The 27,630-nt window shown below is 53.9% G+C and overlaps 1 protein-coding gene across 1 annotated transcript; it reads left to right on the forward strand.

The window, feature by feature from the left end:
- Positions 1 to 8,926: 8,926 nt before the first annotated feature.
- On the forward strand, positions 8,927 to 9,886 carry LOC143173792 (olfactory receptor 14A16-like). The gene has a single exon (XM_076363930.1). It carries the CDS (start codon positions 8,927 to 8,929, stop codon positions 9,884 to 9,886), a length of 960 nt encoding a protein of 319 aa, XP_076220045.1.
- Positions 9,887 to 27,630: the final 17,744 nt, after the last annotated feature.

Consider the following 27,630-nt stretch of genomic DNA (forward strand, 5'->3'; position numbering starts at 1 on the left):
GTCCAGGAAGACAAGGCACATCACACCGGGGTCTCCGCTCATGTGCCTGCCCTCTCAAACTCCTGTTTTATCTCTTCCCCAACCTTTACTCACCCCCTTGATTAGACAGTCAGGGAACAGACAAACAATTTTCACAGGGGGCCTCTCAGCAGCACCTTGTCGTTCATGGAGATCAGCTTCACCTTTGCCAAAGGCCCTCAGGGGCAGCAGAGACACCACTGAGAAAAACCTTGTTTCTTGCCAGGGCTGCAGTTCCCAGCCCTGTTTCTCTCTGGCCTTGGGGACAGCAGGATTTGCTCACACTCGGCACTCAATTTCAGCTTGAGCTTCTCTGCTGTGAAGCAAAGCCTTTGCACACAGAAGGATGTCGACGCTCGGTACCAGGTTTCCTTTAAGGCGAGTCAGAGCTTGGCCTGGAGCTACACCTGAGGTGCCACAGCCCAGATGGGCACCCATGCCCTCAGCCAGGGCAGCAGACAAGCGGAGCGAGAGCCTGTGCTTTTTGACATCGAGGGAGTAACAGCCACAGCGCGGCTGGACAAGGCACACAGCGTGGAGTGCTGCACTGGATGGGTATCGGCTCTTCAGGAGAGACAGGCTGGAAGGATCAGGAGTGGGGTTCTCTGAAAGTGAAGACTTTAACGGGATGTATGGAGCTCCTCTGTGGGGCGGGGGAAGAGTTTGGTGATCCCTTGTGAGGGAGGGTCCGAGGAGAGGCCAGTAAAAGTGGCCTCTCATGGTGGGCGATAAGGAACCCACAGTCAGGGTGAGGAAGCGGGTACAGTCTTTTTGAAGGATCCCAAGGAAGCCTCTGGCTGTAGAAGCCTGGGTCTCCCTGGGGCCTGCAATGACCCTGGCAATTTCTGAAAGGGGAACACAGCATCATGCACAGTCCAGGCGGTTCCTGGAGTGTCTTGGCACAACGTCTTAGCACAGCGGCCAGATGGGCCAACCAAAATAATGCCAACCTGGATGTGATACTTGCAAGGAAGGAAGAGCTGGTCAGAGGTGTGAGGATTGGCTGTCGTGACCCTGAAATAGTGGGGTCCCATCACCCGAGGGGAGTGAGGAAGCCAAAAGGAAGAGTGGAGACGTTGGACCTCAGAGGAGCAGACTTGTGCCTCTTCTGGGGAGTTTCAGTGGGGATCCAATAGTCAGCACCACTGAAGGGCAGCAGAGCTCAGTACAGCTGGTCTCCAAGGACAGCATCCTCCAAGCAGAAGATTTGTCTGTATCAAAATCAGTTTGGAACCTGAAAGCGAATTCCAGGCAATCATAACGAGCTTTTCCTACTTCAGGAACACTTCCAGGAGAAAACAAAGATACTGACTGGACACTGCTGGATTTAGGAAGAGTAGGTAAAGACAGACCTGAGATCCTCCATGTCCTTTTTGCCTCAGACTTCACCAGCAAGGTCTCCCAGGCCTTTGTGCCTCAAGGCAGGACTCTGGAGGAGAACAGCCAACGGAGGACAGGAGTCAAATCAGGGGCTACTTGAGCAAACTCCACCATTACCAGTACGTGGGAATGGACGGGTCACATCCAGGGATGCTGAGAAAGTAAGACAATGTCACAGTGAGGCCACTCTCTGTCATCTTTGAAAGGTCATGGAGACTGGCAGGACTCCCTGACAGCTGGCAAAAAGTAGATGCTGCACGCATCTTTGAGAAAGGTCCAGGGAATGAGCTGGGGAGCTAAAGGCTGCTTAGCTTCACTTTAGATGGGGAACGTGTCCCAGAGCATGTCCTCTTGGATTGCATTTCTGGGTGCCTGAAGGAGAAGGTGACTGGGTGAACTCAGGGAACATGTACATCAATGGTGGTCTGGCACGTGGAGGGCCGGGGTGTTATGCCATTGCACAACCCCATAAAGATTTGGCCATCTCCAAAAAAGGGACGGTATGAGGGAAGTGCCAGCAGGTGGGGCCATTGCTTGACAGCAAAGAGATGCGAGCAGGATTTGTCCAACTTATCCAACCTTCATTGCTCCCAGCTCCATTTAGATATGAGATGTACATGTGAAATGTAGAAGAATAAACATGTCCTCAGAACACGGTTTCTCCATGCAAAGTGCTGGGGTGAAATGTGGTTTTGGAAATGGCTGCCTAAACCTGTATTTCCAAAGGGGGTGAGAAAGTGCCATCAGCTTGCTGCTCCATGTCATGTCCTATGGAAAAATTCATGAGACTTTACAGACCAGCACCAAAGATCTGAAAATGCAGACTTCCTGACCACTTCTCACACCCAGGCCTTTCCTGCATCTGTTTCAACTTCTGCCTAACCTCTTCCTCCAGGGCTTGACTCAGTTGCCCACACCGAGGGGGCAACTTCCTCCAGGATCCCTGGGAGCAGCTGAAGCCTCCACAAGGGACTGGGGAATGTGAGCCAGGACCGACAAGAGCCTTTCTGGAGCAGGAGCTGGTGGACAGGCAGGGGAGGCCAGGGCATCTCAGTGGAGACAACCCATTTCTCTCCTTGGACCAGAAAGGTAAGCCTGGGCAATTGCACCCGAGGTGTCCTACACTGTGGCAGGTCACTCTCATCCCTGTCTTCACCTACAATGGAGTCACATGTAACTTACCCTGCAGCGAATGACAAATGAGGGGATCTGCGTGTTGCAGAGTCTACTTGAAGATGCTCCTGAGCCCCTGACATTTTGGGAGCAGTGCAGCTTTAGCTCGTCAAGAGAGAGCATTTCATTCCCTCTGCCTCTTTGCTTGCCTCTGGGAATGGAGGGAGCTTGTGACTCCAACGTGTGACTCACTGTGTGCAGAGAGCGACTACGGACAGAGTCCGGGGCAGGGAGAGTTTTGGGGGGTCTTGGGATGATCTGTGCTTGACACAACAATGGGTTTGCGATTAGCCTAAGGCCGTCCAGAATGGAAATTTATCAGCAGTCCTGGTTAACGGGGGAGGTCCCGGACGACTGGAGGCTTGCCAATGTGACGCCCATCCACAAGAAGGGCCGGAAGGAGGATCCGGGGAACTACAGGCCTGTCAGCGTGACCTCGGTGCCGGGGAAGATTATGGAGCGGTTCATCTTGAGGGCGCTCACAAGGCATGAGTGGGACAACCAGGGGATCCGGCCTAGCCAGCACGGGTTCATGAGAGGCAGGTCCTGCTTGACCAACCTGATCTCCTTCTATGACCAGGTGACCCGCCTAGTGGATGAGGGAAAGGCTGTGGATGTGGTCTACCTGGACTTCAGCAAGGCCTTTGACACTGTCTCCCACAGCATTCTCCTAGAGAAGCTGGCGGCTGACGGCTTAGACAGGTGGACTCTGCGCTGGGTTAAAAACTGGCTGGACAGCCAGGCCCAGAGAGTTGTGGTGAATGGAGTTACATCCACTTGGCGGCCGGTCACGAGCGGTGTTCCCCAGGGCTCAGTACTGGGGCCGGTCTTGTTCAATATCTTTATTGATGATCTGGATGAGGGGATTGAGTGCACCCTCAGTAAGTTTGCAGATGACACCAAGCTGGGCGGGAGTGTTGATCTGCTCGAGGGTAGGAAGGCTCTGCAGAGGGACCTGGACAGGCTGGATCGATGGGCCCAGGCCAACTGTATGAGGTTCAACGAGGACAAGTGCCGGGTCCTGCACTTTGGCCACAACAACCCCATGCAGCGCTACAGGCTTGGGGAAGAGTGGCTGGAAAGCTGCCCAGCAGAGAAGGACCTGGGGGTGCTGGTCGACAGCCGGCTGAACATGAGCCGGCAGTGTGCCCTGGCGGCCAAGAAGGCCAATGGCATCCTGGCCTGTATCAGAGCTAGTGTGGCCAGCAGGAGTAGGGAAGTGATCGTGCCCCTGTACTCGGCACTGGTGAGGCCGCACCTCGACTACTGTGTTCAGTTTTGGGCCCCTCACTACAAGAAGGACGTCGAGGTGCTGGAGCGTGTCCAGAGAAGGGCAACGAGGCTGGTGAGGGGTCTGGAGAACAAGTCTGATGAGGAGCGGCTGAGGGAACTGGGACTGTTCAGCCTGGAGAAGAGGAGGCTGAGGGGAGACCTCATCGCTCTCTACAACTACCTGAAAGGAGGTTGTAGCGAGGTGGGTGTTGGTCTTTTCTCCGAAGTAACAAGCGATAGGACGAGAGGAAATGGCCTCAAGTTGCGGCAGGGGAGGTTTAGATTGGATGTAAGGAAAAATGTCTTTCCTGAAAGAGTGGTGAAACATTGGAACAGGCTGCCCAGGGAAGTGGTGGAGTCCCCATCCCTGGAGGTATTTAAAAGACGTGTAGATGAGGCGCTTAGGGACATGGTTTAGTGGGCATGGTGGTGTTGGGTTGACGGTTGGACTCGATGATCTTAGAGGTCTTTTCCAACCTCAATGATTCTATGATTCTATGATTCTATGAAAGTGAACTTTGGTGGAGGTAACGTGGACTCACCATGCAGCTGAGGAAGGTCTTTTGTTTATTGAACTGGGCCTTCCTTTGGTTTTTCTTTGTTGGCAATTAAGAAACATCCTTCCGTGTCAGCTCCTTTTCCCAGTAAAGCAGGTGGGAATTGGTGCCCAGGAGGGGAAACATGCAGCTACAGACTTCAGTGGGGAAAGCTCAGGTTGGAACAGGCTGCTCTAAGTCCTAGTTGCCTGGTGAGAGAAATGGTGGGGTTGGGGCAAAGACTGTCCGTAGAGGGTCTGACAGAAAGGGTCTTGACTTCCATATTCAGGCTCCATTAGGAGACGTTCAGGATCAATATTGTCTGGAGATTGCTGATATCACCTAATGTGTGTAAGAAGAAATACAGAGAAAAAATTAAAAAACTCGAGGCATCCTATCTGAACTGAGGGATTAAGGAACACTACGCACAGACACTTGGCTTGTTGGGGCGTTTTGCATGTTAATGAGCCCTCTAGTGGCAAGATCCTGCAGGTCCTGGCAGATTGAACAAGCCTCTAGAGAAGTAAAAGTCAGCAGCCAAACTCGGAGTTCCTGAGGGTGTTGGCAGGCCCCACTGATGCCCATCACTGGAGAGACCGTGTGGAGGGCATGACCAGAGAAGATTCCCGTCCCTGGGGACTGGTGAAGCAGAAAGTCAGAAGCACTGGTTACAGGTGGAAAAGCCAATGTGGAGGTGGCTCTGAAAGCCTTTGATGCATTTCCTCAATCAAGAGAGCAAAGGCCTGAGCCCTGTCCCCTGGGAAAGGGGATTCTTCCCTCATGGGAGTCTCGGGGCTTTTCCTGGGGGCGGTGAGAGGTGGGGGTGTGCAATGCTGAGTGCAGGACGGCGGTAGGACACCTCCCAGCCTCTGTGGAGGTCAGGAGGCCACAAGGCACTGGGAACATAAGGAACTGCTGTCCTCTCATGGGCCCCACTGGAAGAAGCAGCAGCCATAGCTGAGAGGACAAGGATCTCAGTTCTGTTGGGGGCTGTCCCAGCCCCACCAAGGCCCTTGCTTGTCCCCTCCACAGGCTGTCCTACACTCTCCTATACCTGTGCCTGCTTCCTTGAAACCTTTAAACACCCCCTTGGTTCCCTGCCTTACTCTGAGCTGGGATCTCCCAAGCTTTACTGGTGTCCCTGTACGCTCACTGGTTGTGTCTTCAAACACAAAGTTTTCTGAGGATTTGCGAGTGCCTCAGAGATCCCAACAACTCACCCAGTTTCTTCCAAAGCCCTGCTAATGCTCCCCTAGCCCCGTGGCTTGCTTGAATCTTCACTCCATCTCCCAGCACTGACCTTGGCCAATCTGGCAGCTGTGCTATAAAGCCCTGTGTCCCAAGCTGGGTCCAGAGCGCCTCCAGGAACCTCCAGGACTCTTTGTACACTCTTGTGGTCTCCTTCCAGGGAATACCAGGGTAATTCAAGTCCTCAAGGAAACTTCAATGGGTCTTTGTCTCCCACCACAATGGCACCCTTACCAGTCTCTCCTCTGACCCTCACCCTCAAGGGCTCACCCAATTTCTTCATCCCAGAGAGGAGCTGAACACATCTAAGCAGCTCCTTCACACCCAGGACACCTCCCTCCTCAACTTTCCGGCCTGTCTCTCCTGGTGATCCTGTACCCACACATCACGGCACCCCAATCCTGTGAGCTGTCCCTACACGCCTCAGCTGTTATTCCCCCCAAGTGGAATGAAGAGATTGCACGCAGAGCTCCAGCTCCTCCTGGCTGTGCCCCAGGCTGAGGGCATGGGTGCATGTCTGGGCTGCAGCACCTCAGCTGTGGCACGTGTGGGCTGGGACCAGACTTGGAATGGGGAAACCTGCTATGAGGTGCCCAAGGCCTCAAGTGTGCAAAGGCTTTGCTTCAGGGCAGAGACATGGTGGAGTGGAGAGCAGATGGCAATGTAAAGAAGAAATGAAGTGCCCGCAAAGAAGGCAAAGCCTGCTGTCTCCAAGGCCAAAGAGGAACAGAGCTGGGCTGTGCAGTCCGAGCAGGAGAGGGGTTTGCTGTCTGAGGTGTCTCTGCAGGCTCTGAGGGCTTGTGGTGGAGGTGAAGCTGATCTCAGGAAGGAAGAGATGATGTTGAGAGTGTCCTTGGGTGTGGACCTCCTGCGATACCAGCACAATGAAAATCATTGGCCTGATCCATGATTGTGACATCGAGGGGATGGTTAAACGATGGGGGAGAGAAGAATGGCAGAGATTGAGAGGGAACGCACACGAGTGGGGGGACCCTGGTGTGATGTGCTTGGCATTCATGCCCTGCCCAGCATCTACTGGATAGAGAAGGGACAGACCTTACGTCGCTGCAGCGGTGGGATTTGGTCATTGATTCAAAGGCCCCGAATTTGTCTGAGATGCCCTGGGTGGTGCTTGTCACACAACTAGTCTGAATGGGGATCGGGTTCTTGTACAGGACCTGTGCTGTCCATGTCAGCTGCATGCAGTTGTGCTGGAGCGCCCTGGCATCTCACATAGCGCTACAGGCCTGTATTTGGAGATTCAATTAAGATTCAGGTGCCCTGAATTAGTTTAGACAATGAGAGTGCAAGGGATGCACTTGACAAAACTGCCATTCTACTGGAAGGACATGTAGAAAATAGAGCTGATGGAGAAGAGAAAGGGAGAGGCTTAGCTCTCCCCATGGCACGTGACTCCATTTGGTCAGCTGAATACCTCTCTAGGCTGCCCAGGACATAAGGAATATCTCCAGGTTCAGGTGTCCTACATGTGGGCATGCGATGTCATTTCACCTGGCACAGTTAATTTCCCAGCAGCCTCCAAGAAGATGCCCCCAGATGCTGCCCTGTCTCTCAGCATTGCTCCACTAGAGCTTGCAGTCACCTGCACACATCTTAGACCACCCCCTGAACCTCAGATGGCACCAGGTGTTGGGGTCTGAACAGCTCCCTCCTGCTCTCTAGCTCCATTCTTGCCATGGGAGCTGAGACATGGAGCTGACATGTAGGTGCCGATTGTGTGCCCACCTGAACTGATGCAAGAGGAATCCCACCTCCTGTGGGTTGTGGTCTGCATGGGAGGGAGATGGGGTCTCCTTCTAGCCCCAGGACTACAGACCCAGGATGAGATGCCTCCATTGACTCTGCTGAATCCCTTCCCTCAGCAGGGGTAAAGGAGATCCCTCCCTGTCACTGTCTGGGTGTCCTGCCTGATGATGAGACAAGAAAAAGGGATTATAGGACCTAACTCTGTCTCTGGTAAGAGAACTGACAGAGCAGGAAAGAAGTCTCTCTGCCCAGCTGAGGGAGGGAACATCAGTGATTCCTTCAGCCTGTTTCACAGCAGGTTCCCCTGGAGCCCCAGGGACACCTCCTGGGAGCCCAGAGGGGGCAGGGAAAGTGCTGCCCTGGGCTGGTCCTCTGCTGCTGAGCTGGGCTGGGCTCCTGGGATGGAGGGAGCTCATGGCAAGCGGGCAGCGCTGCCGAGAGCCAGCTCTGCCCAGGAGCAGCTCCTCTGCAAAGCGCAGCAGGGCTGAGGGCACTGCCTGCAGGCACCGAGGGGAGAGGAGCGAGGCAGAGAGAGAAGGCAGCGTGGAGTGGGAGGAGAGCTGAGTGTCCACTGTGGGAGAAATGTTCACAGCCCTTGACACAGTAAGTCTCTGGCTGCAGGGCAACACAGCTGCGGTTCCTGGAGAGATCTCCTAAAGCTGGCACATGACCACAGCTTATGGAATCTGTCAGGAGGACTCTCAGTGTTTCTCTAGCGTAGAGGAGGAGGAGGTGTTGCAGAGCAGGGCTTCCCTGCTGCCCTTTCAGAGGGACAGGGCATGAGGTGTCCCTTCTCCCAGGGACGGCTGCAGGGCTGTGAAGGTGGGTGTGCAGCCAGGGGTGCCCAGGGCTGTCCTTGCGAGCAGGGTCCCTGCGCCCCAGGGGGCTGTGTGCCAGGGCAAGGGACTCTGCCGCCTGCCAGGGTCAGCACTCAGCCTGCCCGGGGCACTCCCCACGGTGCTTTGGGGAAAAGCTGTGGGTGGAAGGAGCGACCCCCAGCAGGGCAGGGTCCTTCTGCTGTCGAGAGGGTGCTGTGTGGGTCAGGGCTGCTCAGAGCTCCAGATCATTTCTAAGGCATTTCTGAGGAAGTGCCTTAGAGAAGGCCCTGGAGAAGGCCCTGAGACCCCAGTTCTGGTTAGCACTTTTCTGAGCTGCTCCTCAGACCCTGCACACACAGAGATGCCCTTGGGCGGTGTCCTGCTGCCAAGAGGGGTCTGCAGGGCAGAGTGGAGCACGCAGCGGGTTGGATGGAGCCTGTGAGCACTGGCAGGGAGGAGACGTGGGGACAGAGAAACATCTCCTGGCAGGGACAGCTCCAGGCAGCAGAGATGGGCAGGGAGTGAGAGGGGAGCTGGTCCCAGCAATGCTGGGGGAGGGGGGATCTGGGCACCTCCCTGCCACCCCCTGCCGGGCCAGACCCCTTCCCCGGAGCAAGCCCCTGATCTCCTCTCCCACACAGCACAGCCCTAGGGAAAATGAAGTAGATTTTGTTCACACTAGTGTAACGTAAACATTTTACTGCCTTTTCCTCCATGGACAGTGCTGATGCCCAGCAGGACCAGATGTCCAATGGCAGCTCCATCACCCAGTTCCTCCTCCTGGCATTCGCAGACTCACGGGAGCTGCAGCTGTTGACCTTCTGGCTCTTCCTGGGCATCTACCTGGCTGCCCTCCTGGGCAACGGCCTCATCATCACGGCCGTAGCCTGCGACCACCGCCTCCACACCCCCATGTACTTCTTCCTCCTCAACCTCTCCGTCCTTGACCTGGGCTCCATCTCCACCACTCTGCCCAAAGCCATGGCCAATTCCCTCTGGGACACCAGGGCCATCTCCTACCCAGGATGTGCTGCACAGGTCTTCTTTATATTCTGCTTGATTACAGCAGAGTATTTTCTTCTCACCGTCATGGCCTACGACCGCTACGTTGCCATCTGCAAACCCCTGCACTACGGGACCCTGCTGGGCAGCAGAGCTTGTGCCCACATGGCAGCAGCTGCCTGGGGCAGTGGGTTTCTCCATGCTCTGCTGCACACGGCCAATACATTTTCACTCCCGCTCTGCAAGGGCAATGCCCTGGACCAGTTCTTCTGTGAAATCCCCCAGATCCTCAAGCTCTCCTGCTCAGACTCCTACCTCAGGGAGGCTGGGCTTCTCGTGGTTGATGCCTGTTTATATCTGGGGTGTTTTGTTTTCCTTGTGGTGTCCTATGTGCAGATCTTCAGGGCCGTGCTGAGGATCCCCTCTGAGCAGGGACGGCACAAAGCCTTTTCCACGTGCCTCCCTCACCTGGCCGTGGTCTCCCTGTTTCTCAGCACTGGCATGTTTGCCTACCTGAAGCCCCCCTCCATCTCCTCCCCATCCCTGGACCTGGTGGTGTCGTTTCTGTACTCGGTGGTGCCTCCAGCAGTGAACCCCCTCATCTACAGCATGAGGAACCAGGAGCTCAGAGATGCTTTATGGAAACTGGCCCAGTGGACGCTGTTTCACTGACAACAACCTGCCTCCCCTTCTCTTCACGTTCCCCAGTTTATCTTCAGCCATGAGTCCATTTTTTTCTCTTGTGATAATCCTGATTATATATAAATTTCTGGGTTTATACTACTTGTCTTGAGGCTTGATCCTGTTGTGTCTGACTCTTGCACAACATTCTGTCAGATGTGGCATGCCCAATAGCAGCTCTTCAATAAAACGGAATCTCCCAGGCAGTACCTGAAGGCTGGGCTCTTCCTCCAAGGTTGTCTCCAAGAATATGTCTGAGGGATTGGTGTTTTAACGAGTCTGTTCTCCTTTTGTTGTCAATGTTTTGGGAGTTAAGCTCATGGTACCATTGGGTTCCACTGGACCAAATGTTCTGGATTTAAATGGTTTCTTCTTGGTGTCCAATGGCAGGGGAGATATGGTCCATGAGCTCCCCTTCTCTCCTCAGGTTTCTTCATGTACGACAGGACTGATGGCATACGGCAGACTCTCTGGAAATGAATGTGGAGGGGTGAGGAGAGGCGAGGATGGGGACTCGCCACGTGCCCTGGGGTTGGAATGAATGGAGACTCAGAAGGTGCAACACCCTGAAAGGTGGCGTCCCCCCAAAGTAAAGCACTGGATTGAGGTATCCACAAAGGACTCTGCAGTGCCATGGGAGTCAGTGGGGATCCAGCAGGCACAGGAAGGGGAGACTGGAGAGATGTGGGAGCTGCCTGAGGAGGCCCAGGGCTCTCGTGCTGTCCTGGGGAGTGGGGCTGGTGGGAGCAGAGAAGAGGTCAAATGCAGTTGGGGTTGATGGTCACCAACAAGATGACTGCAGGAGATCCTGGGAGTGACTGGCCTCTGTTTCCTTGTGGCATTTTGGCAAGCATCAGCCCTGGGGCTGGTGGGGAGGCTGAGACCCCTCTCTGCCCCCCAGGACCTGCTGTGCCCTTCAGAGGGGCTGGGGCTGTTGCCGCATGGCCAGAGCTCTGCAGCACCCTGCGATGAGCACTGCAGTGGGACCAGCCCAGACTGGGCTGCTCCGCTGGGCTGGGCTGGGCTGTGCTGGGCTGCTGTAGAGGGCAGGGGAGGTGGGGAGAGGTGGGGAGAGGCTGGGCTGGGCTGGAAAGAGCCCAGGAGAGGGAAACACCAGTGTTCCCAACGCTGTGAGAGTGTGCAGGGTGAGGGCACCCAGCAGGGTGCTCACGGTGCAGAGCCAGGCGTCGTGGTGAAGGAAGCAAGGCACCAAAGGTGCAGAAGAGAGGGGCCCGCTCTGTGCCATGTTCCCTGCACACCCCGGGGAAGCTGCCCTGGGAAAACTGTCCCAGATCAGTCCCGCACACTGGCCATTTCCATGTCTGGTCGTACACCCCCGCCCTGAGGAGGGACCTTTGCTGCTGCATGGTCACCTCTGTCCTCCTCTGGGGCCCCGTGATACCCAACTCCACCGCACTCATTAATAGAAAGGGAACCGGTTTCCTACTGACTCTTACGACACACGAGTCCCAGAGCTCTGGCCACTGCTGGTCTCTCAGTCAAGCCCTTTCCCAGACAACTCCAAAGAGATCAGGTGCTCATGGCCTTGTCCCTTGGATCTTTCCAATATTGAAAATCTCCATTGACTGAGGTCCCACCAACGGGCCTGGGCCCTTGCTCCAGTGTTTCTCCCTGAACAATTTCTCAAAAACCCCAGCTCTCTCAGCCTCTGCTTCTCCATACTGTGCTCCAGGCCTCAACCATCCTTCTGGCCTCTGCAGGACTCGCTCCATTCGGTGTAGGGTCTTCCTTGTGCTTGGAAGCCCCGTACTGGACGCAGCAGTCCTGATGCGGTCCTGTGGTGGGTTCACCTTGGCCAGCAGCCAGACAGCCACCCAGCTGCTCACTCACTCACTGCCCTGACTCAACAGGACAAGGGGAGAAAAGAAACCAGGAATCTCATGGGTCAAGACAAAGTCAAGGAGATCAGTTACCAATTACTGTCACGGGCAAAGAGGTGTGGACTTGCCGAAGATCAATTTAATGTATTGCCAATTAAAAAAGATGTGGATTGTGAGAAACAATGACAAAACTATTAAAGACCTTTGCCCTCACACTTTCTCCCAGGCTCTAATTACTCCATTGCTCCCAATTCATCTACCCTCCCCAACCCCAAGAGGAGCAGGGGTGGTGATGAAGAGGGGGTTAACAGTCAAAGAACATCTCTGCCGCTCCTTCCTCCTCACACTTCTCCCCTGCTCCAGCGTGGGTCCTCTCCATGGGATCCCACCATATTTGTGGTCAAGGCTCTGTGTTGTTCATTTCTTCCTGTCTTATTTCTTTATACTCCCAGAATCGCGGCAATGTTGAGGTTGGAAGGGACCTCTGGAGATCATCTGGTTCAACCCCCCAGCTGAGGCAGGGTCAGCTAGAGCAGGTTGCTCAGCACCTTGTCTAGGTGGGTTTCAAATATCTCCATGGACGGGCACTCCACAACCTCTCCAGGCAACCCGTTCCAGTGACTGACCGCCCTCACAGTCTAAAAGCATTTTCTTGGCTTCAGATGGAATTTTATAGACATTAATGCGACCCCTCCAAGACTTTCTTTCTCCAGACTGAACAGTCCCACATCTCTCAGCCATTTCCTCCTATGAAAGACGCTACAATCCCTGAAACCAGCTCTGTGGCCCTTTGCTGGACTTGCTTGAGTAGGTCAACAGCTTTCTTGTACTGGGGAGCCCAGCCCTGGACAAAACACTCCAGATGTGGCCTCACCAGTGCTGAGAAGAGGGGAAGGGTCACCTCCCTCCATCTGCCAGCAATGCTTTTCCGAATGCAGCCCAGGAGGCTGTTGGCCTTTGCCGCGAGGGGGCATTGCTGGCTCGTGCTCAGCTTGTTGTCCTCTGGGAGGCCAAGGTCCTTCTCTGCAGAGCTGCTACCTGGCCAGTCGGCCCCCAGCATGATGTCCACAGTGTGGCTGGATCACAGGCTTTCTTCCCACAGGGACTTTCTCAGCAGCACCTTGTCCTCCTTGGAGATCAGCTCCACCTCTGGCCCAGGCCCCACGGTGCTGCAGGGTCACCTGGGACAGCAAAGCCCTCTCCTGCCAGGGCTGCACAGCCCAGGCCTCTTTCTCTCGGGCCTTGGGGACTCCAGCTTTTGCCCTCCTTGTGGGACCCTCATCCATCATGATGTCGCCACCTGCCATCCACTCCAGCATGCCTCTGCTGGGAAGCCAAGCCTTTCCACGCAAGGGGTCCAAGCTCTGCGCACCAGGTTTCCATGTGACAATCTGCCCTTGGGCCTGGTGCCCCATGTGAGGTGCTGCAGCCCAAATGTCCATCAAAACCCACAGGCTGGGCCACAGGCAGCAGAAGCCCCGTGTGCCACCACAGAGCTGTGACTTCAGTGGAAGAAGAGCTGAGGTGGGGAAGGACAGCTCCCACGGCTTTTGTGGTCATGGAGATTCAAGACCTTTAGGAGAGACCAACAGGGAAGATGAGAAGTGGGGGATGCCTTGTGTGATGTCAGGGCAGCTCAGATATATGAGGGTCTCTATGGGACACGTAACAGGTCAGATGGCGGCTTGTGTGGGGGTCACCTTCTGAATGGGCCACCCAGTCTTCTGCTCACCTGGATCTGGTACTCCCAAAGGAGGAAGAGCTGGTCCGGGATGTGAAGACCAGTGTCAGGCTTGGTCGTAACGACCATGAAATGGTGGTCTCCCAGATCCCCAGGGACATGGGGAGGGAGATGAGCAGAGAGCAGACCCTGGACATTAGGGCATGAGAACTTGACCTGCTGAGGGCACTGGCAGGTGGGAACCCGTGGGGGCAGTGTCAGGGCCCTGAGAGCATCCATAGGCCTTCACGGCCCTGAGCAGCATCACCTGGGGCCTCCACCTGCCTCTCTGTCCAGGGGCCCAGGAGACCACTGAAGCAAGGCCTGAGTTTCAGCCCCAGCTTCATCTATGCTGTAGGTGTACGGGGTCTCCAGACACAGCCACAGACACAGCCTTGCCTGTCCATGCACCTTGTTGATTCGGACTTGCACAGTCACTCCCCAGCTTGATTCTTTATCGGGTGTACAAGGGAATGACACCGTGGCCCTCCAGGTGCCAGACCCCAGCTGATTCTCAGAGGCCTAGGGCCGTTCTGCTTCCTTTCTTCCCATCACTTGCTCAGATTTTGGGAGGAGAGCAAGGAAAAGCTCAAGGAGGTTTCTGGGTGCCAATGACTGAAAGGGGGGAGCAGAGCCATGAAATGTGAAATGATCTAAGGCTCTGCTAGTTCAAAACTGTTATCTTCTGCTCCTTTCTCGGAGGCCTTAAATCTTCTGCAGGAACCTGGAAGCGCTGAGATCCCTCCACCTCCCTCTCTTTTAGCAGTGAAGTTGACAGTACCCAAGTCAGAGGTTTTGTTTCAATTCTGCATGCAGCCCAAAGCCCCCCATGGTCTGGAGATATGCCAGGAAACTTGCAGGAGTAGCCTGCTCCTCTGGACAAAGAGGTGGATGTTCCCAGGAATCTCTGGAGGAATGGTGTCCCGATAGCTGTGTGCACGGAGCTGGTCAAATGCCTGTCTCCTTTTTTCGAATGGGGGCTTAGGTGCCTGGTTCATGGGTAAACTCTCTCTGTGGATGCTGACATGGACTGAGTGACCTGGTCTGACCTCAGAGCTGGCCCTGCTTGGAGCTGGCCATTGGACTACAGACCACCTGAGCTCCCTCCCTCCCTGAATTGTCCTATGAGCACATGATGTGGAGACCCTCACCTCCAGCTTTGTCTCTTCTTGTACGGTGTGTGGCAAGGCACAGGCTCCTGGAAGGGCTGGTGGGAAAGAGGCTTCTGGGGGTCTCTTGTCCAGCCTCCAGGCTGGCTGTGACGTTGTGGAGCAAAGAAGAGCTCCAAAGGTGGAGATCACAGCAACGCTCCTCTAGTCCATTTTATTTTCTGAAGGCTCAGCCTAAAGCTCCCAAGAGGCCGTTTGTGGCTGTTGCCTCTGCCATATCTTTGGCCACTGCAGAAGAGAGCTTGGCTCCATCATCGCTCCAGGCAGGTGTAGGCTCCTACTAGGTTGCCCCATGCCTCCTTCAGCAGGCTAGAGAGGCCCAGTTCCCTCAGACTCTCCTCACAGCTCGTGCTTTAGGCCCCCAGCTCCATCTTGGCAGACCTCCTCTGGACCCTCTCCAGTTTCTCCACTTTCCTTTTGAAATCTGAGGCCCACTGGCTCGTATGGCACCGTCCTGGTGCCCAGGCCCTTCTCCTCAGGGCACTCCTTAGCCAGACAGGTCTCTACCCGTGCTGCTGCATAAACCTGTTGTGCAGCATGTGGGCTAAGATCAAAAACAGGCCCCAGCGTTTCTTGCTGAGCGTGTCGTCATACGGTATGGAATATCCCTGTGGTCAGTCGGGGTCAGCTGTCCTGCCTGTGGCCGCCCACCAACTTCTTGCCCACCCCCAGCCTACTCGCTGGGAGGGAGCAGAGTGAGACACAGAGGAGGCCTTGACGCTGTGCAGACACTGCTCAGCAACAGCCAAAACGCTGCTGTGTCATCAACACTGGTTGAGGCACAAACGCAAACCACAGCACCACAGGGGCTGCTACGAAGGACGTGAACCCCATCCCAGCCAGACCCAGGACACTTGAACTGGGGCTCCAGAAATGGACACAGTAGTGTACTGGTGGCCGAACAAGGGATGAGCAGGGGCAGACAATCCCTTCCCCCACTCTTCTGGTGAGGCTGCTCTTTACACACTCCAGGACACTGCTGGCCGCCTTTGCCACCACGTCACGCTCCTGGATTTTGTTTTGCCGCCTGTTCCCCAGCACCACCAGGGCCTTTTCCGCAGAGCTGCTCCCCAGCCAGGCAGGCCCCTTCCCCTGCCACTGCAGGGTGTCACTCTATCTCCCCAAGGCGCAGGACCTGGCCTTTGTCCTTTGTCTTTGCCATGAAGTTCCTGACAGGACAGTCCTCCCGCCTGCCAGGTTTCCCCTGAAAGGCATCCCGAAGGCACAGGAATGGTCCTCCCAAGTGAGTATCATTGAAACCTGTGGTGAGAGCTGCCTCCTCCGGGTCATGGATACAGGTGTGAAACTGCACAGGGCTCAGGAGAGTTCCCTGTGCCGCCTCACCAAAGCCCAGTATGTCCCCTGGCCTCCAGGTAGAGGATGGCCCCTTCACCACTGCCCTCTCAGCCTCATCATCCAACTGGTGCTTTGCTCCTCTGTTTGTCTATCCGTCCAGACCGTAACGGCCTGACTTGGGTGCAAGAATATTGAGGGAGACCATGCCAAAAGTCTCGCTGAAGTGGAGGTAAACGACATCACCTGGTGTCCCCTCATGCACAAATGCAGCTCCTTCATCATGAAGGCAGCCAGGTTGGCGAGGCATGGTTGACCCTTGGTCAGTCCAGGACGATGCTCTTCTCTTTTAGGTGCCCAGGGATGTCACCCAAGAGCACCCCTTCAATGGCTCCCTCCTCACCAAAGTGAGCTTGTACAGCCTGGGGTTCCCTGGGTTCCACTTTGCTCCGCTTGCAAAGATGAGTGCAACACTTGCTTCTCCTAACTCACAAGAGACCTCTACCAATCCCAGGACCTTTCAAAAGGGATATTCCACAGAAAGATCCATCTTGCCCTGTAACTTCATGTCCACTGTTGTTCCTGTGATACGGTGTGTTTAGTTTCTCTAATCTTTCTTATCATTCCACCTGTCCTGATACAGTGACCATTTCTAAGGTCATCTCTGCAGGTGCAGACTCTCTAGACAAAGGCCCCTTCCATTATTCTCTCATTTTCTCCTACCCTTTTTCTTTGTTCGCTCAGATAACTCTCACCTACCCAGGTGCTGCTTTGAGCTTCAGGGAGTCAAAACCTTGCCTGTCTTTCCGTTCTCTAATTGTCTCTTCAGCCAAGTCTTTAATTATGTTCATATCTAACTTTTTTGTATCTACCTAAAACATTTCTCCTGATATTATCCCTTGTGGAAAGGCAACCTCATTTGAGACAGCTTGTGCTTAGCGTGTGGTTGAGGAGGGTGTTTTACTGTTTAGCAAACTTTATCATGCTTTGCTTGTCTTTGCTTGCAAATAGGAAGAATCTTCTGTGGCCTGTGTGCAGCCAGTTCTCGAAGGAGAGCGGGAGGGAGCTGGTGCAACGGAGCTGTAACATTCAGCTCCAGAGTTCAGTGAAGTCTGATGTAAGGCAAACTGATGCAAGTCCCAGGGGGCCAATGAGAACAATGGTGGGGTTGGGGAGGTGAGGAGCGAGGTTGTCCATCCGGCGTCAGACCTCAAAGGACGGCTGTTCCTACCTGCCCAGGCCTCCTGAGGAGACACTCTGCATCAATATCAATTGGAGAATGCTTCTATCACCTCTTCTCTACAATGAAAAGAAATAAAATATCAAACAAATTACAAAATTTTGGTATTTTTATTAGGTGCCCTTTGAAATCTTCCTCTTTCACTGCACTATGAAATGACTCCAATGAGCTGTACAAGCCTGGAAGACCTGAAGAAAACTACAGGAAGGGAAAGAGCTCGTTAAGGCTCTCTGTCTTTTAATGAGTCCCATGGAGTATTTGGTGCTGAGTCCTTGAAGCTCCCATGATGAGAGGAGATTGAAGAAACCTCTCCAGAAGTCCAAGTCAGAAGCAAAGGAGTACTGAAGTATGACTGGGTCCCCCTGAGGACCATTCCTGACAAAGCCTCCCCATGGACTCGTTAGAGCAGGTAATTGGAGGCTGTGATTGCAGGTAGGCAAAGGCACTGTGCAGGCAGCTGTGATGCTGAGAAAAGCCTTGGTTGTATTCAGAAAGCAGAAAGGCCAAGCCCTGACCCCCAGGCCCTGAGAAGGCCGACCCTGTCCCTCACGCGTGGCTCAGGGCTCTTCCTGGGGGCAGTGGGATGTGAGGGTGAGCAATGCCAGGTGTAGAAAAACTGTACAACCCCTCCCGGGCTCCCCAAGCAGGGGAAAGGAAGAAATGCAGTCCAGAGCCTCAAGAGAAAGTTCCTCCTTGTAGGCCTCGGTGGTAGAGGCAACTGCCGTAGCCAAGGGGACAAAGACCTCGGTTTTGATGGGCCTTTCAGCCTTGCCAGAGGCCGAGGCCGTCTCTACTGCAGGCTGTCCTACACTGTCCCATGCCTGCACCTCTTTCCCTTCAGGCTGCCGACACCCTTCTTGCTTTCCCACCTACCTCTCAGCCCAGCATTTCTGTGTCTTCACTGATGTCTCTCCAGGCATTGCTGGCTTTTTCTTGAAAGACAAAGCCATGGGCTGATCCAGACGCCCTCTGGGTGACCTCTTGCACCACAAGGCTACCCTCAGAGTGAGATTTCTTTTTCCTCACCTCCACTCTGAACCTTCCAAGCTGCAATCTGTGGAGGTTTCCTTCTCTTCCCACTACCCAGAAAAGCTCCATTATCTCGGAAACCACCCTTCAAGTAGTTGCAGGTTACTACTATAGAGTCCTGAGCCTCTACGTCACCAGGCTAAAGAACCCCAGGTCCCTCTGCCTCTCCACAGAGGCCTCAAACCACATCCTGGCAGATGCCCTTTGGGGCCGCTCCAGTTCTTCCCCATTCCTCCAGACCAGGGAGGCCCTGGTTTTCCATTTCTAGGATCCAAGAAGAAATTCCTTTCCTTTCCTTTCCTTTCCTTTCCTTTCCTTTCCTTTCCTTTCCTTTCCTTTCCTTTCCTTTCCTTTCCTTTCCTTTCCTTTCCTTTCCTTTCCTTTCCTTTCCTTTCCTTTCCTTTCCTTTCCTTTCCTTTCCTTTCCTTTCCTTTCCTTTCCTTTCCTTTCCTTTCCTTTCCTTTCCTTTCCTTTCCTTGCCTTGCCTTGCCTTGCCTTGCCTTGCCTTGCCTTGCCTTGCCTTGCCTTGCCTTGCCTTGCCTTGCCTTGCCTTGCCTTGCCTTGCCTTGCCTTGCCTTCCCTTCCCTTCCCTTCCCTTCCCTTCCCTTCCCTTCCCTTCCCTTCCCTTCCCTTCCCTTCCCTTCCCTTCCCTTCCCTTCCCTTCCCTTCTCTTCTCTTCTCCTGACTCGGCACCTTTGCAGCAAAGGCAGACAACGCCATCCTGGGCTGCAGGAGGAAGAGCACTGCCAGCAGCTGGGTGGAGGTGACCCTTCCTCTCTACTCAGCCCTGCTACAAGTGCTCTTGCTCACTTCCCTCAAGCTTTTCTACATTGCCACCTCACGCGCACTGCAGCCAAAGCTGCCCTCCGCATCTTCCACCAGTCCTGCCTTGTCTTCTGGTGAAAAACAAGTCCAGGAGAGCATCCCCCCATGTCGGGTCAGGGATTACCTTCTACCTCCCCTCCAACCGAGGCCTTTTAGCAGAGGTCCATGGTCTTCAAAGTCCCCAGTGACTACCAGGTCCTAAAACGGTGTCCCTTCCTCCAGCTGTCTAAAGGAGACCTCACCCTCTTCCTAACCTTCCTCAGGCAGTTCAGGGATCCTGACCATAAGAGCATTGTCCATAGAGGAGTCAGTGATCCACAGAAGAGTAAACCTGAGTAGACCCGGGCCTGTGCTGCGCTGTGCTGGGCTCCACGTGCAGCTTGGTCTTCAGGCTGTGTTGTGCTGAGCATGTCCCTGGGTCACAGGACCAACTTGATGGCAAGAGAGAAATCTGCAGGAAGCTCCCACCTGGGACTGGCCAGGAGGCCCACTGCACGTCCTCACGTTTGCCAAAAACTGCAGCAACAGATTTGCACGTGAACATCACGTCTCAGGGCAGTAGAAATGATGACCAGAGGGTTTTTTCCCTGTTAGGAAACCTTGAAAGAGATCACAGGAGCCGATTCAGAGATGGAAGCTGCACAACTCTCTGCACCACTGTCAAAGGCTCTGGCACCTGAAGGGACGTCAGATTGCCTACACGATCCTCTCTTTGTTCAGAGTGTTTCTCTAACAAATGGCATTGTAAGGAATGCCTCGCAGAGTCTGAGTGCCTTTCTCACTGGGGACATAACAAACCAGAACCTCCAGGTACAAAACAACCACCAAGTCACGTGTGCCTGCTGCTGGCTCTCAGGTTCTCAGCCAGAAGTGAATGTCACGGTCACCAGCCCAGCCCTGTGCCTGCTGATGGCCAGTCACTCCAGGAGATTGGAGACAAAATGTCCTCACACTCGCCTTCACGGCCATGCGCCTCCTCCTGACCTATGAGCTTCTCAGACACAATTGATAACATCATCACATCCCGAGCCATCAGCCTTCTTGTGGCCTATCGGCCGACTCGACAGACGTAACCTCACCATGGTCTTCCAAGCCACGTGCCTGCTGCTGGCCTTTCAGCTTCTGGGACTGACACGGCCAAGCTGTGTGCCTGCCCCTGCCCCCTCAGTTACTCAGGTGGAAAGGAAGTGACAACCCATATCCAACGCCTCTTCCTGGAGAGGCCTCCCAGCCCATTAGGGAAACGGCTTCCCACAATCCACGGTCCAGGCAGGTGCCTTCTGCTGGCCTATCAAGGACGCTGGCAGATGTGAGCCTAACAGCAAATATCCCAGCCATGAGTCAAGGGCTGACCGAGCAGCTACCTCAGAAAGAAGTGACCTCCCCGTCCTTTACCAGCCATGTTCGTGCTGCTGGTCAATCAACTCCAGAGGCAGAAGGGGCATCACAGTCACCTTCACAGCCACGTGCCTCCTGCTGGCCCATGAGATTCTGAGGTACCGCTGACCTCATCATAGCATTCCCACCCCTCTCCTCCTTGTGGCCTGTGAGCTAGTCAGATTCCTCACAGTCCTCTTCCACTGCCTTGAGAATGCTGTGGGACCTCCTGAGCCCTGCTCTTCCCCCAAGGGTCCAAAGAGCAGAAGTTCAGGCTAGGAGAGGGGTTGAAGGTGAGCATACAAGGGAACGAAACAAGCAAAGCCAGGGCCAATGGGGCAAGAGCAGAGCTGGGCTGTTTGTCGAGGAATGTATGAGGATGATTAAAGAGAAGAACTTGGGAGGGGGAAAGAGGGAAAAGGAAAAGCAAAAGTTCAGCTCAGGATATGATGAGGCGGGTCTGGGGTAACCTGCCTGTCCGCCCTGAGTCAGTGAGTTGAGTGGGACAAAAAAGCCACACCTGAGTGGATCACACTTATGTCTGCTTACTTCTGTGGTCCTGGGGAACCTGAGTGCTCTCCCTGTCCTCATCAAGGGAAGACCCGTGATGGAAGGAAATGCACACTCACTCATGCTGGAAGGGACCTCGGGAGGTCTCTAGGCCAAGCCAAATCGTAGTCTGTGGAGAAAGGGAAATGAGGGTTGGGCTGTTTGCATGCCAGGCTGTGTTCGTGTGAGATGTATACCTGTATAGACACACAGAGAGGACGGGTCCCTCCCGGAGCTGGTCTTAGACCCTCCACCTCTCTAGGAGCTGGCCTCAAGATTCCCTCATCCCTCCAGGTCCCCCATGCACAGACAAGCGCGCACACACACACACACACAAAAGGCTCTCTCCAGCACAGAGTCATAGACCATTGAGGCTGGAAGGCAGCCAGCTCCCCCCTTCTCTGTGCTTCCTCTTCATGCTTGACCTTAGTCAGGAGCTCCTTTCTCAGCCATGCCAGCCTCCTGACGCCTTGGCGTGACTTCCTGCATGTTGGGGTGGACCATTCTGGATCATGGAGAGGTGACACTTGACCATCAAAGAGCCTTCTGCAGAATCCGCCTGGCCACAGGCATCCCCTGCTCCAAGGTTATCAAAACTTCCCTCCCTAACTCTTAGGCCAATCAGTCTTTATACTATGAAAACGTATTCACTTTCTGAAGATGGAGATATAGCTCACGTTGTATACTGATTTATCACGCTTGAGTAAGCAAACTAAAGGACACCAGCTCATCAGAAGGACCAGAAGAACAGCCCTGCCCTGGAAATAAGGGCTTTGCTTCTCGGAACCTTAGAGCTGTCCATGAAGGCTGAAAGAGACCCCTGGACAACCAAGATAACGCCAGTACCCTAGTCCCTCTAACACACCTTTGAAACTCTCCCAGTCTCTAGCAGCCCAGATAAGCTACTATCAATAGACCAGCTCCAGGGACGCCTGGATCAATAGACAAGCAGCGAGAATGCTGATGGCTGATGAGGCTGCAGAAAAATAGTTGCTTTGCGAAGTCTTACTATGATGGTCATCAGTACTGTGTGTGTGTTAATTAGTGATTAGTCAAATCACGTTGTACCTCAATGCTTGACCGGTATAAGAACCCTGTGTAAAACCACATTTGAGGTACCCCAATTTCACTCAGACACCTCACGCGCATGAATAAATGCTTACCCTTGTAATTCCGTGCTTTATGTCCGAGCCTCTCTCCTCGGACAGCACGGGCCGGTTGCACATTTTCCTAACACAAGTGATTCATGGCCACTGCACTGTGGCAAGGTCTCTCCCTTCTCCATGCAGGAGATGTAGGGCAGTCCAGGAAGACAAGGCACATCACACCGGGGTCTCCGCTCATGTGCCTGCCCTCTCAAACTCCTGTTTTATCTCTTCCCCAACCTTTACTCACCCCCTTGATTAGACAGTCAGGGAACAGACAAACAATTTTCACAGGGGGCCTCTCAGCAGAACCTTGTTGTTCATGGAGATCACCTTCACCTTTGCCAAGGGCCCTCAGGGGCAGCAGAGACACCACTGAGAAAAACCTTGTTTCTTGCCAGGGCTGCAGTTCCCAGCCCTGTTTCTCTCTGGCCTTGGGGACAGCAGGATTTGCTCACACTCGGCACTCAATTTCAGCTTGAGCTTCTCTGCTGTGAAGCAAAGCCTTTGCACACAGAAGGATGTCGACGCTCGGTACCAGGTTTCCTTTAAGGCGAGTCAGAGCTTGGCCTGGAGCTACACCTGAGGTGCCACAGCCCAGATGGGCACCCATGCCCTCAGCCAGGGCAGCAGACAAGCGGAGCGAGAGCCTGTGCTTTTTGACATCGATAGAGTAACAGCCACAGCACGGCTGGACAAGGCACACAGCGTGGAGTGCTGCAATGGATGGGTATCGGCTCTTCAGGAGGGACAGGCTGGAAGGATCAGGAGTGGGGTTCCCTGAAAGTGAAGACTTTAACGGGATGTATGGAGCTCCTCTGTGGGGCGGGGGAAGAGTTTGGTGATCCCTTGTGAGGGAGGGTCAGAGGAGAGGCCAGTAAAAGTGGCCTCTCATGGTGGGCGATAAGGAACCCGCAGTCAGGGTGAGGAAGTGGGTACAGTCTTTTTGAAGGATCCCAAGGAAGCCTCTGGCTGTAGAAGCCTGGGTCTCCCTGGGGCCTGCAATGACCCTGGCAATTTCTGAAAGGGGAACACAGCAGCATGCACAGTCCAGGCGGTTCCTGGAGCATCTTAGGACAACAAGCAGAATGGAAGAGTGCAGACGTTGGACCTCAGAGGAGCAGACTTGTGCCTCTTCTGGGGAGTTTCAGTGGGGATCCAATAGTCAGCACCACTGAAGGGCAGCAGAGCTCAGTACAGCTGGTCTCCAAGGACAGCATCCTCCAAGCAGAAGATTTCTCTCTATCAAAAATCAGTTTGGAACCTGAAAGCGAATTCCAGGCAATCATAACGAGCTTTTCCTACTTCAGGAACACTTCCAGAAGAAAACATAGATGCTGATTGGACACTGCTGGATTTAGGAAGAGTAGGTAAAGAGAGACCTGAGATCCTCCATGTCCTTTTTGCCTCAGACTTCACCAGCAAGGTCTCCCAGGCCTTTGTGCCTCAAGACAGGACTCTGGAGGAGAACAGCCAACGGAGGACAGGAGTCAAATCAGGGGCTACTTGAGCAAACTCCACCATTACCAGTACGTGGGAATGGCCGGGTCACATCCAGGGGTGCTGAGAAAGTAAGACAATGTCACAGTGAGGCCACTCTCTGTCATCTTTGAAAGGTCATGGAGACTGGCGGGACTCCCTGACAGCTGGCAAAAAGTAGATGCTGCACGCATCTTTCAGAAAGGTCCAGGGAATGAGCTGGGGAGCTAAAGGCTGCTTAGCTTCACTTTAGATGGGGAACGTGTCCCAGAGCATGTCCTCTGGGATTGCATTTCTGGGTGCGTGAAGGAGAAGGTGACTGGGTGAACTCAGGGAACATGTACATCAATGGTGGTCTGGCACGTGGAGGGCCGTGGTGTTATGCCATTGCACAACCCCATAAAGATTTGGCCATCTCCAAAAAAGGGACGGTATGAGGGAAGTGCCAGCAGGTGGGGCCATTGCGTGACAGCAAAGAGATACATGCAGCATCTACCCAACTTATCCAACCTTCATTGCTCCCAGCTCCATTTAGATATGAGATGTAGATGTGAAATGTGTTAGAATAAACATGTCCTCGGAACACAGTTTCTCCATGCAAAGTGCTGGGGTGAAATGTGGTTTTGGAAATGGCTGCCTAAACCTGTATTTCCAAAGGGGGTGAGAAAGTGCCGTCAGCTTGCTGCTCCGTGTCATGTCCTATGGAAAAATTCATGAGACTTTACAGACCAGCACCAAAGATCTGAAAATGCAGACTTCCTGACCACTTCTCACACCCAGGCCTTTCCTGCATCTGTTTCAACTTCTGCCTAACCTCTTCCTCCAGGGCTTGACTCAGTTGCCCACACCGAGGGGGCAACTTCCTCCAGGATCCATGGGAGCAGCTGAAGCCTCCACAAGGGACTGGGGAATGTGAGCCAGGACTGACAAGAGCCTTTCTGGAGCAGGAGCTGGTGGACAGGCAGGGGAGGCCAGGGCATCTCAGTGGAGACAACCCATTTCTCTCCTTGGACCAGAAAGGTAAGCCTGGGCAATTGCACCCGAGGTGTCCTACACTGTAGCAGGTCACTCTCATCCCTGTCTTCACCTACAATGGAGTCACATGTAACTTACCCTCCAGCGAATGACAAATGAGGGGATCTGCGTGTTGCAGAGTCTACTTGAAGATGCTCCTGAGCCCCTGACATTTTGGGAGCAGTGCAGCTTTAGCTCGTCAAGAGAGAGCATTTCATTCCCTCTGCCTCTTTGCTTGCCTCTGGGAATGGAGGGAGCTTGTGACTCCAACGTGTGACTCACTGTGTGCAAAGGGTGACTACGGACAGAGTCCGGGGCAGGGAGAGTTTTGGGGGGTCTTGGGATGATCTGTGCTTGACACAACAATGGGTTTGCGATTAGCCTAAGGCCGTCCAGAATGGAAAGTGAACTTCGGTGGAGGTAACGTGGACTTACCATGCAGCTGAGGAAGGTCTTTTGTTTATTGAACTGGGCCTTCCTTTGGTTTTCTTTGTTGGCAATTAAGAAACATCCTTCCGTGTCAGCTCCTTTTCCCGGTAAAGCAGGTGGGAATTGGTGCCCAGGAGCGGAAACATGCAGCTACAGACTTCAGTGGGGAAAGCTCAGGTTGGAACAGGCTGCTCTAAGTCCTAGTTGCCTGGTGAGAGAAATGGTGGGGTTGGGGCAAAGACTGTCCGTAGAGGGTCTGACAGAAAGGGTCTTGACTTCCATATTCAGGCTCCATTAGGAGACGTTCAGGATCAATATTGTCTGGAGATTGCTGATATCACTTAATGTGTGTAAGAAGAAAAATAAAGAAAAAATTTAAAAAAGAAGGAACCCTAACTTGTTCTTGTTTAGTATTGAAATCTATTGGCTTCTGAAATCTCTCAAAAGAACCCCATAAGAACTGAGGGATTTAGGAACACTACGCACAGACACTTGGCTTGTTGGGGCGTTTTGCATGTTAATGAGCCCTCTAGTGGCAAGATCCTGCAGGTCCTGGCAGACTGAAGAAGCCTCTAGAGAAGTAAAAGTCAGCAGCAAAACTCGGAGTTCCTGAGGGTGTTGGCAGGCCCCACTGATGCCCATCACTGGAGAGACCGTGGAGGGCATGACCAGAGAAGATTCCCGTCCTTGGGGACTGGTGAAGCAGAAAGTCAGAAGCACTGGTTACAGGTGGAAAAGCCAATGTGGAGGTGGCTCTGAAAGCCTTTGATGCATTTCCTCAATCAAGAGGGCAAAGGCCTGAGCCCTGTCCCCTGGGAAAGGGGATTCTTCCCTCATGGGACTCTCGGGGCTTTTCCTGGGGGCGGTGAGAGGTGGGGGTGTGCAATGCTGAGTGCAGGACAGCGGTAGGACACCTCCCAGCCTCTGTGGAGGTGAGGAGGCCACAAGGCACTGGGAACATAAGGAACTGCTGTCCTCTCACGGGCCCCCCTGGAAGAAGCAGCAGCCATAGCCGAGAGGACAAGGATCTCAGTTCTGTTGGGGGCTGTCCCAGCCCCACCAAGGCCCTTGCTTGTCCCCACCCCAGGCTGTCCTACACTCTCCTATACCTGTGCCTGCTTCCTTGAAACCTTTAACCACCCCCTTGGTTCCCTGCCTCACTCTGAGCCGGGATCTCCCAAGCTTAACTGGTGTCTCTTTATCCTCACTGGTTGTGTCTTCAAACACAAAGTTTTCTGAGGATGTGCCAGTGCCTGTGAGTTCCCAACAACTCACCCAGTTTCTTCCAAAGCCCTGCTAATGCTCCCCTAGCACCCAAGATGTCCTGGCCCCCAGACTTTTTTGAACCTTCATGCCATATGCCAGCACTGACCTGCGCAGCCTCCTTCTTCTGCTGCCTCAACTTATAAGAAATCAACCTACTTCAATTCAGGATGACCCCCACCCTACACTTACCCATGCTAGTTCAGGTCTCCTTCCTACCCTTAGCACACTTGTTGCTACACATATACCGCTCCCTCACCTGCACTCCCATGTGTCTCACAAATCCTTCCCTCTTCCCCTGCACTGACAGAACCTCATCCCAGGAGGTCTGGGCTTCCTCCAGGCTCACGGATGTTTCCTGAGCTCCGTCCCAGCGTGGGGAGTGAAGGAGAAAAAGAGGGCAAGGTCCTTCCTGCCATATTCCCGGGACAAACATTCTCTGCGTCTCCTCTGCCAACAGCCATCAAGTGCCTTCCCTTTCTGGGCTCTGACATGGTTGTGAGGATTTGCTAAAGCCAGCAGCCATCACTTGGATTCTCACTGATGGGCCCCGACTCTCTCTCCCAGACCTCCACACGGGCAAGCACTGCTGCTCAAGGCCGCTTACGCTTCAGAAGAGGCCTTGAGCTTCCTGGATCTGCCTGGTGCTTACCAACTACCTTCCTGGCTCCCTCCAGCGCTCATGGTGAGCTTTCTTGTCCATAGCAGGGCCTTTATGACCCTCTTTTATGAAATCATTCTCCTTTTATGATCTTCTGTGCAGAAAGAGTAGTCACAGGAAGGCATCAAACACCCCAGAAGGGCTGCCAAGTGAAGTGCCAGTAAGAACCAGGTGAGCAACACCCACGGCTGTGGCTTCCTTGCAGGGAGTCCCTCCTCAGAAGGGGAGCCGGCCTCTGCCAGCCTGGGGAGGGAAATCAGCAGTGGCCATGCCACCTGGGAACACAAAGGGTGTCTTTTGCAAGACCGCCCTTCATCTGAACCGCTTTAGATCTGTACTTTGGGATTGGGTAGCATGCTGTATATTGCAAATACTGATCTAATTGGCATTGCCCTAAGTGGCTACCACAGGTGCCCACTGCTCCACTGCCGGTATTTATATTTAGGGACATTAATGCCTTTGTTGTTGTTGATGTTGTTGCAGATACTGGTATTCTTGGGGAAATCGCACCAACTCTTGAAGGGTAATGGAAGGATTCCCATCTTAGCGGCCCTCCGGTGAAGTGGCTCCTCTTTGCCAATGTCTCACTGCTGTTGCCCAGGGTCTAAACCTGGGCAAGTATTCTGGGTGTGGTGTCAAAAGCGCTGAGCAGAGGGGGATAATCGCTTCTTCTGGCTGTGGTCCTGCTCCAAGAGCCCAGG

This window comes from Aptenodytes patagonicus, unplaced genomic scaffold, assembly GCF_965638725.1.
Source record: "Aptenodytes patagonicus unplaced genomic scaffold, bAptPat1.pri.cur scaffold_288, whole genome shotgun sequence".
In the NCBI taxonomy this organism is placed as follows: Eukaryota; Metazoa; Chordata; class Aves; order Sphenisciformes; family Spheniscidae; genus Aptenodytes; species Aptenodytes patagonicus.

Coding starts and splice junctions, on each gene's coding strand:
- LOC143173792 (XM_076363930.1), top strand. CDS start 8,927: ATGGACAGTGCTGATGCCCAGCAGGACCAGATGTCCAATGGCAGCTCC.